This window comes from Lottia gigantea, assembly GCF_000327385.1.
Source record: "Lottia gigantea unplaced genomic scaffold LOTGIsca_30, whole genome shotgun sequence".
In the NCBI taxonomy this organism is placed as follows: Eukaryota; Metazoa; Mollusca; class Gastropoda; family Lottiidae; genus Lottia; species Lottia gigantea.
The window spans coordinates 591,609-602,906 of record NW_008708987.1 but is presented as its reverse complement, the minus strand read 5'-3'; the positions used below and the strand labels follow the sequence as shown (position 1 = coordinate 602,906).

The 11,298-nt window shown below is 31.4% G+C and overlaps 1 protein-coding gene across 1 annotated transcript; it reads right to left on the bottom strand.

The window, feature by feature from the left end:
• Nucleotides 1–1,283: 1,283 nt before the first annotated feature.
• Nucleotides 1,284–7,882, bottom strand: LOTGIDRAFT_161614 (hypothetical protein; the record flags this gene model as incomplete). Its single annotated transcript, XM_009057465.1, has 2 exons — nt 1,284–2,110; nt 7,879–7,882. The coding sequence occupies 2 exons, from the start codon at nt 7,880–7,882 to the stop codon at nt 1,284–1,286; spliced, it is 831 nt and encodes a 276-aa protein (XP_009055713.1).
• Between the last annotated feature and the right edge of the window lie 3,416 nt (nt 7,883–11,298).

Sequence of the window (11,298 nt, the reverse complement as noted above, 5' to 3'; positions counted from 1 at the left end):
CTCACGGACGCAAACCTGACTCCGCCACTGCAAACATGTATATATACAGCATAAAATACAGAACAGCATTGAATATGGATATTAGTATGCCAAATAAACATTAAGTACTATGACGACTCTCTGAAACGCTGTGTACGATGTACCTGGAGTAAGTAAAAAATAATTAACCATCCAAAAAAATATTGCAGTTATACAATTACATTTGATGTTCAGTTCGGTCGAGCAAGATATTGTCCACATTGAATATTCGTATCACATTTGTTGGTAACTATATTTTTTGGTTATTGCTCTCTGTTTGTTTTGTGATAGGCTATAAATATAAACCGTTACCTCGACGGCAACTTTCATCCCACCATTCCAAAATGGATATGAAAAACAATAACACAATTTTTTTTAGAAATCTACATAAGTTTTATTTTTCAATCATAAACAACAAATATTATTCTTTTAATTTATCTTTTTTAAATCTAAATTACATTTTCGTCAAGAACACATAAATAAATCTTTCATCGACTAGTATACACTCATCACTCTAAACAAAACATAGATTGTAATTCCATATTGGATATTATTACAGTCATAATTCATATTCATATGTATTTGAAAATATTCGCTTCATGTTTTGAATTTCGTTTTTTAGTTAACCGATGCACCGTACATATCCACTAATCTAAACAAGAAATTTTGTTTAATGATACAAAAGTTCAATATGTTACATCTTAATCTAAATTGAGCAAAATTTCAGGCTTTTGGCAATTTATTAACAACATTACCGTCGATTTGAAGAAAAATAAACATTTCAAATGTGCTGAGTTAATAATGAGATGACAAATGAGAAAACAAAATGGCCGCCCTTAGAAACGACTAATTAATATGTAGTAATGATTTTCACCTCTTTTTGACGAGACATTATTTATTCGTGTGTGTTAATTACTGATTTAAACACACCGTTAGTCTGAAATGTTTATTTCACATTTGGCACACTTTCACAAATGAAGAGTTTTTCCAGGCGTTGAGTTGCACCGCAACCGCCGTTTGAATCGCACTAATTGTTTTGTACAATAATTAACATGTACCAGAACATTTTAACTTTTTCCCCTCGTCCATCAGTTTATTTGGCTAACGCACACTAGATTCGACGCCTGACTGCTTAGCTGTTAAATGCATTCGTACATCCTGTACAAGACGATTCTAATCTTTTCAATGTGTCCTACCTATAGGGCCTACATCCTAACCTGGCTGGTTAACACACTGGTGACCCTCCTTGTCCAATACCTTCAAACTCAACTTTGTAAATACATCGGTGACATTCCCGGTTTCATTCCATAATAGTTGGACATGTTGTAAGTCTGTCCTATAGTCCCCATATTATCGTGAGACGGCATGGGTGCGGGTTGCCCCGGCATGGGCTGTCGACTAAATGCTAAAATGTCCGTGACGGAATGCGAGGATGGCCAAGCCCGCATCATACATGGCGAAACACAGCTTGATACGGGCGGCTTGTAATTGACTGATAAACCGTGACCTTGACTCGGCATCTGAGGGGTTGGGAACGATCCGTGCATGCCCATTGCTGGTGGAGGGCATGAATACGGATAAAACTGATTGTAAATAGGTGTAGATGGGGGATGCATGGATGTAGATATCGTTTTCGAATCAAATTGTTCATTAGGACTTGCTCCTGGACTGCTACTTCCGCTATTACCACTTCCGCTTCCTAGTTTATTACGTAATATCCGGCTAATGGAACTGACAGAAGGCACGTTATATTTATCACAAACACCGTCAGCGAGAAGTTTATCTCGAATTTCCCAGGCGAAAATACCAGGATCTCTGTCTTTGTACACTTTGATATGTTTAACAACATTGGGGGTCGTAACTCGGGGCTTGCTTCCTCCTATAGCCCCGGGTAAGATCGACCCCGTTTCGTTGTATCGGGCTAGTATTTTACTGACGCATCCATGAGATACTCTGAGTTGTCGGCTGATATCACACGGTCTTACTCCGAGCTGGGCGAGCTCCACTATCCTGAGTCTTATTGCGTTGGGAAGCGGTCTTCCATTGACGAACACACCTCCGAGTTGGTTCACTTCCCCGTAAGACTGGTGTTCTGGAAAGATAAATGAATTCGATTTTAAGAATGCGAATATACATAATGCATGAATTATTATATACATAAAATTACAAAATATAGAGAAAAAAAAACATATCACTTCATCGGCGAATACAAATTCGTTACGAGATGTTACACCGATCTAAATTTAAAATATATAAAATGTGATGCAATGTTTTTAAATTAGATGCGGAGATATTGTATCGCTTAAACATACAATATTTTTAAAAATAAGATTAAATAAGTACCATGCACAATATATTTCAAAATATTTATAACGCTATTCTAACATATTTCTCATATATAATAATAATAATAATAACTTTATTGCAAATATTACGCCATTATAGCCAAAGCAATGATAAACAACACAATACAAATAATAATCAAACACAAACTAAACACAATTTAAACAAAACAAGAAAAGATATTCTGTAGTGACTAACGTATGATTTGTTTTAATTATTGTTATTGGTTACCCGTACTATTTGTTGGGTTTTGAACAAAAATGACCCAATATTTTTTAGTATTTTACTATCATTGGTAGTCGTTATATATTTAAATTTTTTTGCATCAGTTAATAATTGAAAAGAAGTAGGCCTATTTATGTTTTTGATGATAGATTATGTTAGTATGAGGTATATATCAATGATATATGAGAAACATTTATTCTTATCAATAATGTTTTTAATATAATACACACTAATTTATCAGATGCATCTTTTGAATATAAGATAAACAGCTTTGAGGAAAGAACATTGTTTTACAATAAGATACATTGTTTTAATATCAAGTTTTATGTTCAGATACATATCGTTATTACTCTTTTTTTCATATTACATTCATAAAAAGGTAGATTTCGGTTGATTTAATAAAAACAATTTTCCAACTGTACCCACTGACTTCAAAATCCAAAAATAATATATCAAGACACAATTTATAGATACTAGGCTGATTTAAATTCCAAGTTGTCATAAGTCGACACCTTGTGGTGAGTTTATCTTTATGTATGTAATATATGTATACAAGTGTAAACCCATTAACACTCAGGCCCTGTAACTCCTTAAAATTCACGTCGTTTTCCTATAAATTTACCGTCGGGGGCAACCTCCCTAGAGTGAGCGATTCACTTGTATTTTAGAAGCCGCAACACGAGAAGCCGCCTATCAGCGCCACATGAAAACAACGTGAGTTCGTCTAATTAACTGATTATATTAATTACCCAACAAGACAAATTTCTTCACGGGTGGGGAATTAGTTTCAAGACAGGTGGATATAGGCCTAGTTGAGGAATTATTATATGAAGAATTGTTCCCTCTGGAAGTCTTTAAATCCGGAAATTATGTCTTTTTGTAAATTGCCGCTTTCGTTTACAAAATATCACTTTGTATTTCAGAAATTTGCTTGAAATGTATAATATTTGAATAAAATGCATCTTTATTCTAAAAATTATAATTCTGTATCTTCAAAACGTTATTTAAAAAAATCACATATTTGAATAGATTGTATTAGTATTCAGATTTACGATACTACATTGAAATTTTTCTTTACATTTTCTTGAAATGTATCATTTTAATTAAATGTATCCTTATTTTCCAAATTATTGCCTGCAAATTGGTATTGTGTATGTTTACAAGGAAAAAAAAAGAAACCAAAAAACAGACTAGCATTCATAATTAATATTAACACATATTATTACTAGTTTCAATTGATGCGTAAAACAAAGTAATTTGTAGTAATGGCATAATTTCAAAACTAAGTCATATCAACGATTTCTTAGTTTCTTTATGAAATGAGGCTTGGCGTTTGTTATTATCATAGATTCTGAAAGTTAAAAAACAATATTACAGATATTTGTGCGAATTGTAAGGAATATTAATGATGGATTGGTGAAAATGAGAAACGTTCTGTCATATTTGATACATCAGCGCCAGTTTTTATGAGCATATTTTTGTAATCATATACCCGAAAGCTTGTAAATTTTAGCAGAAAATTTCAGAATATAAATACCAAAATTTTCACACACAAAATATGTTCGAAACTCGTAAAAATATCATTTGAAGTTTTTTTTTCTTTTGAAAAGCATCTGGAAAAAGAAGGAAGAAAAACAGATTGTTAGGGTATGAATCTGAGTAGATCTAGTTTTCAATGTCGATGATGGAAATGTTGTAAATTTCACCACCGTTCTTAATGACAAAAACTTTTTCTTCACTACCTCACAAATCTTTCGTCTGCTTTTCAAATTTCGTTTCATCACTCACTCTAAAAGTTTTCCCTTAACGACCTAAATATGTACGATATCCTCGAAGTGCAGACGTAAACCGCCAAAATGTTTGCGTTTCAGAAAAATGGCAGAAGTGGTGTGTTGAAAATTTTAATGGCATAATTGCAAAGACAGGGCATTAAATAGTTTCGTCCAGGTTTGGGGGATCTGTCGGCGATTACCAATTAGTCCTTTATTGACAAATTAACGGTTTGTTTGAAGGAATCGTTTCAGAATTCCGTAGCGATTACTTCTAGATGGTAATCGATTAGGCCTACAATTGCATATAAATATATGTAATATAGATGTTAATTTGATCCTATTGAGATAATGTTATAACTGAATTATTCCAATGAATGGAGATATCAAAATTCATAAAATTATTTCATTTAATAAATTTTATTTGTAAATAATATAGCCTAGTATTCATGCTTACGTTGCTTATTTCGATATCTTTCAAAGCACTCAAATTTGGGTGGTAAACAATCGAATAGGCCATAGTAATAGACTGTTAGCGACTGTTTATCGAATTTGTTTTTAAGAATAAAGATAACGGTATGAATATTTGCTGGTTTTCTAATTATTGTGATTCGGCAGAACAAATAAACATTGCCAAAAAATGACCGAAAATCATATCACAGAAAGAGTAGATTATTTCCTTCTTTTACGATAAAATCTAGAAAACTTTCTACCTGGGGTGAATAAGTGTAAAAATGTCTGAATAAGAAATATCTTCATCAATTTGGAATTTTTATTGAACGTTAGTCGCGTACATCAAGTGTAGAATTTCCAATGATAGAGAAATGTTACTGTTGATTATAGAGAGAGATAAAGAGAAGCTGTTTGACAGGTCTGACTGTTTATAAAACCAATATTACAATTGCTTCATGTAGAGTCGTCGAGTTCTTATCTGCAGCACAAACTCTTGGAGAATTCCAAGTATTGCAAGGAAATTGTGACGTCATCAATTACTTCCAGGCACCATTGTAATACGATTTGAATAACGTTACGGTTGAACGTACGGAAGAATGTGCGTTACGTTTCACTGATAAAATTCAGTTTCAAGTTTCACTTAGACTGGTATTATAGAATATCTAACGGGCTTTGTTTTCTGAACTATTGTTTATTTTGGATGCTGTTTGACATTCGACCGTTAAAGAAAATAAGCGTGTATTGGCATGATTAGCTATAGAATGACCAAAACTAACGAAACCTTCTCTGCCGAGAAAAGGCGTTTCACGCAATATTATGGAAATAATTCAATTTAATTTTTTAATGAATTCCACCAATAGAAGATTCCTACAGATCAGATTTTTCGGTAAATAATGTTCGCAGAAAAACTAAAGTACCTTCCGACACGGGAAAGATCATTCCTATAATTGGTTAAACTGCAGATTACCTTGTACAAAAACAATATTATTATGATAGAGTTTATTCAAATATTCTGATAATAAAAATAAAATTTAAATTTAATGTATCGATATACTAGAATGAAATGTATCATTATATTTGACTAAATATTTTATTATATTTGATCAAAAGAATCGTTAATTTTGACACAAATGTGTCTTTATTTGACTCAAATGTATCAATATTTGTAAATAAAATGAATCATTTTCTTTGAAAAATGTATCAATATAATTGAATGAAAATGTATCTTTGTATTTTAATCAAATCATTAAAGTTGACTCAAATGTATCATCATATTTGATTAAAAAGAATCGTTAGATTTGACTAATATGTATCAATATTTGACTAAAATATATTATTATTATTTTTGTAAAAAGTGAATCACTATATCTGACAAAGTGTATTTCGATATTTGAATAAAATGTATCAAAAAATATGTGAAAAGAAATGTATCGTTATGTGTAATTATCACATTCAAAATAAATTCGTTTTTATTTTTACAATAGTTTACTGGAAAACGTAGTTACCATTTTATTTTGTGAGATGATAGGTACACCTAGTAAACTGGAAGAGAGAGCATGTCTTGTTAGCAGCACCCGCCAAGGTATTTATCACAGTAGAGCTCAAATTCAATGGGGATTTTGGACTTGAATATTGTAGTTGTAATACATTGTATCAATGATATCGTGAATGTTTTATTTTGATTATAATGTATGTATTTAATTTTGATATTTGTTTTTGTGTCAAATTTGAATAGCTTCTCTCTTTTTTAAATGATAATAATAATGCATCGTTCTCAAGATGGTATATTCATTTTTATCGTAAAAAGTCAATTATTTGTTCGCCTCTGAAAAAGATGTAATAGAATAACGGTAATTATTCTGCGCTTGAAAAAAATATCAAGTTTAAAGAAACATGTAAATATAATTCGTATTTGCCAAATATTGTATATTATTTTATGGAAAAAAAAACATTTAAAATATCAATTTCATGTTGTAAAATATAATTGAATCTAATAAGGGAGTTGTGAAAAGGCACGGGTAGAAATTAGCCAGGTCTGATTATATGTGAAGCAATAATTAGCTAGTTGTAATGAAGAAGATATAGGGCCATTTATCACTTTCTCTCAACCCACATGTGGAGTAAATGTGAGTAAAGTGGCACGATTTTGAAGTTCGTAAGAAGATAAGCTGATCAGGTTAAAGACGACATCAATTCTGAGTTTTATCATTATTAAGCTACATCTCATATGACATCGTAATTGCGCAGTTTTCGAAACGTTCTTTACCAAAATAAGAACCTTTGGATAATTTTTAAATTCATTAGTACCAAAGCAAGATTCTTAAGTTATTTTTTGTCCACAAAAGCATACAGCATACAGCTCTTCAAAATGGAATTCCCGCACCCTGTTCTTCTACAATCATATTAAATAAAAAATGTTTTAGCCGACGGTTTGAGAATTCGACCTTTATTGTTTTTCTCCCGAGTAGATAAAAGATTTTACCCTTTTAGTGATATTATTACTTTTTCAGGCGGACCTGAGGTAGGATTTTCATTTGAAAAGTGGTACAGATATACCTTGAATCAAGATAGCTGGTAAAGCAAATTTTACCAATCATTAGTAGATCATACGATTGAATCAATAAATTGAAACCTTTCAGAAATGAAATGAAATTAATGGAGTTTTACGTCCTACTCTTCTGCACCTTGTGTGCTAATGACGACGGGAAAACCTTTCACAGATCACTGAAAATGTTTAAATATTGCAGAGTTTTAGCGACATAGAATAAGTTTATTGTCAAATAACTTAAGTTATTCGATTTTTTTTTTAAAATGAGCAATTTATTTCAGAGACAATTTTCATTTCGGGTTATCAGTAAAATATATCACATTTTGTTTGCACAAATTTGATACATTTTAGAATAAAAATGCGTACACGCAAAACAATCTCAGTGACTAAAAATCTCGTCGAAAGCATGACAAAATCAGGAGCAATAATAGTATAGCAGTGGACTTCTCCAAAGACCTATAATAGCAGAATTGTGAACTGAAAGTAGTAATATTGAAAGAATAATTATCTAAATTCACTTACCCATCATTGCCGAATGGTAATCCAGGTTCGAGACTTGGTCCAGAGTAAAACCGATTCTTGGTCCACTTATACGATTTCTTTCAGGTCAATTGATTTCTTGATTGAACATTGAAATTTTTAAATCTTTAATGATTTCATGCTCCAAGTTATGTGAAGAGGTAAACATGTAAATATAACTTTAGTTTGACTTTTGCTGTATATTTTACATACTCCATCCCCTTGACACTATATTCCTCGGTACAAATTGGCCACGTCGTACACCGATTGGCTGGAGAAGCCAAAAACGTCAATCATCGACCAATTAGGCCCCGCCCTGCTACTCAAGAATCAGTGGCATCACGTTTCGCTTACCGAAATTGTATCGAGCGAATCCTGGTATGGATGATGCCGTGATGCTAGATTTATTTGATTTCTACAAACATTTTTAAATATTTATCAGATGTGAGCAGATTCTAGCAGAGCCAATAAAAATCTACTTTCGGTTTCCCTTTGAAATATAACCACACAATGCTGTTTTAAATAAAAAATAGATAAAAATACAGATTTCGCTGTTATCTGAAAATTAATATTATGAGAATCAAGATTTTTCACTTAAAATGTTCTAAAGTGCAGATCAGATACAGCAAAACGCTGTTTAGATAAATTTCTGAAAAAGAACACAGTTAGATTTTGAATCATTAGTTGATAACATGTAAAGATATGACGTTATGTGGTCTCCTTGTGGTATGCCACAATCAAAATCTAAATATTGCTCAAATCAATTATGAAATATTCAACTTTTTGGTCATTTTTTTCTTTTTAAAGCAATGTCAACAAAGTTATTCAATTATGTTTATCACATCAGCTTTTATTAGATTTTTTAGAGTTTTTTGTTCGCCACAGTTGAAAAATATGATTATGGTGTTTTCTCACATCGAAAATAAAGCCAATGTAGCATATTGTAGCATATCTGACTTGCATATGTTTTGGCATTTTGTCCCTGGAAATCTCTGGGTCGTTAAATTGAATGTCTGGTGCCACTGCATGGTGTCTTATTTTATAGGCAGAAATATATTTTAATGTAGATTTCAGGCCTTTATTTCATCATCATTGTAGCGAGGATATTAATGTAAAAATGATTAAGAGTGGTTAAAACGTGTTTAATTTGCCGGAAAATGTTCGTATCTTAAAAACGAGTAGGGTTGAAAATTCATCTTTAAATATGTGACTGGTTTTTCGACGATACGGTCAGTTCCATTACGGAGCACTTGGTTTCGAATGATTTGGGAATCGCGTTAAATTGAAAAAGCGTGTATAAGTTTTCAATATTTTAGTGAATAGTTTGGCTGGTGGAGTAACGCAGAGTTTTATTAGCACCCAAATACCATTTCCTTTGGTAATTATTTGTAACGCCAACTTTGTAAATGTTTTGGGTTGCGAATTTAATGTTCTGCAACTAAACATAACGTTGCTATGACAAGTTAGAAATTTTACCAGATTTTCCTCTCATTCTCATGTCTTATTTCATTTATTATATTCACAAAAACCGGCAATTTATTAGCGTATATATACAAATATTATTAGAAAGAATTCTAGTAATTATTGCCAGCATTTGGTTGATTCATTATATTATGAGTATATGTGAAAATATAGAAAATATTATTATGCGGTGTATGAATACAATAAATACAGTATAAATATTATTATCATTCTTATCATTTCATTCATTTATTGTTTTATTCATTCATCCTTTTATTATCAATAATAATAATATTGGGTTGGCTCAGATTCTATGGTGGTCTTAAAGGCGCTCAATCGGCGTTAACGAAGTGGATTTGGGCTTTGAATATATTAAACAATTCCTGAAACTGGTTGAACCAAGTCCACGGAAAAAATGCAAGAGAGGATATGCTACTATAATAATATTGGTTTGGCTCAGATTCTATGGTGGTCTTAAAGGCACTCAATCGGCATTTTCAGGCCTTGAATTTATGTAGGCCTAATAAACAATTCCTATTTCTGAGATCAACGTACGATTCGTCAGAGGACTATCGAACGAATGGTGAATTCAAGACTTTAACAGCAAAATTCTAGAAAATATAATTATTTGTCACCGGTCTTATAGATACCAACGAGTATAAACTTATACTATCTCAAGCGATTGCATGAATTGAATGAAAAATGATAGACAAGAGAAAGCCTATATTTTACTGTCCTCAGTAATATAAAGTCATAATTCATAATATCTATTAATATGACGTGATACTTTCTCTGACGTCCGCGTTTATTAAATATGAATTAATAAAATCGAAAGGACTAGCCATAAAAAAATTGTGATCTATTTTGTTTTAAATATTTAAATAAACACTGTATTTTTCAATCAGAATCAAGTCTAATACACCCTAATAAAGTAGCATGGTTCGGTCAAACATTCAGCCCTTTACTAGTCTAACTAGTATTACTTGAAGGATTTCAAAAATGAATCATTTTTTCAAGGTAAGGCTGCTCAATTAGAACAATTTACATAATATTTCAGGTTCTGTATTGCTTGGCGTAGAGTTATAATAGTAACCATACGACCTGAAACAAGAATTTAATATCCGAAAAAATTCGAATAAATATTTATGAAATTTGATATTGCCCTCGAAACTTTTCCTTTTTTACATAAAACGATATTCCAATATTCAAATTATTTTTAAAGAAATCTCCAAATAAAATTTATAATTGCCCTCAAAAAATTATTATTTGTAATATTTATCATATTTTACCAATTTTAACCTGTCTGTTTTATAAATCATTGAAACTATAATTCACTTTTCTTGCTTTTTCATCAGCTTCAAAACAGGTGCATTACTCATAAATTATATTTCAAATTTTCTAATTTGCCAACTTCTTTTTAACTCTTCAATTTGGCTTTTAATGTATTCTAAATGATGTCGGGGTTTTGTCGTTGTTTTTCCCTGAAGTATTGGCTGGGTGTTTGGAAGGTAATCAAATAGCCTTGACCTTAACCTCATTAAGATATCCCCCTTATTAACCCCTTTTACTCCTGGGAAACTTCCCTAATTTTAATTAAACTTCAAAACGTTTAACTTTTAATGTGTTTTACATCCAAAGGGTTAAATTATATTTTCCATTAAATAGTTCCCTGATAATTATAAATTCACCTTCAGCAACTCTCTACTCTCTTGTTATTTACAGCAATAAGTGAACTTTGAAATTCGTTGGATTTTGACACACGGGACTTGGTAGTTCAGTGTATCTTTATTTTCGATATTTCTTTTCTCATAATCAGAATAATTTTGATTCAAAAGTTTCACATCATGAGCTTCGTGCGATGTATAGAAAGCACTCAAAACTTTGCAGGAATAATATTTAGCAGCTCCAGTTATAGTCCAAGTTATTCACATTTACAAATTTTTTTTGCAATTTGCATATTAG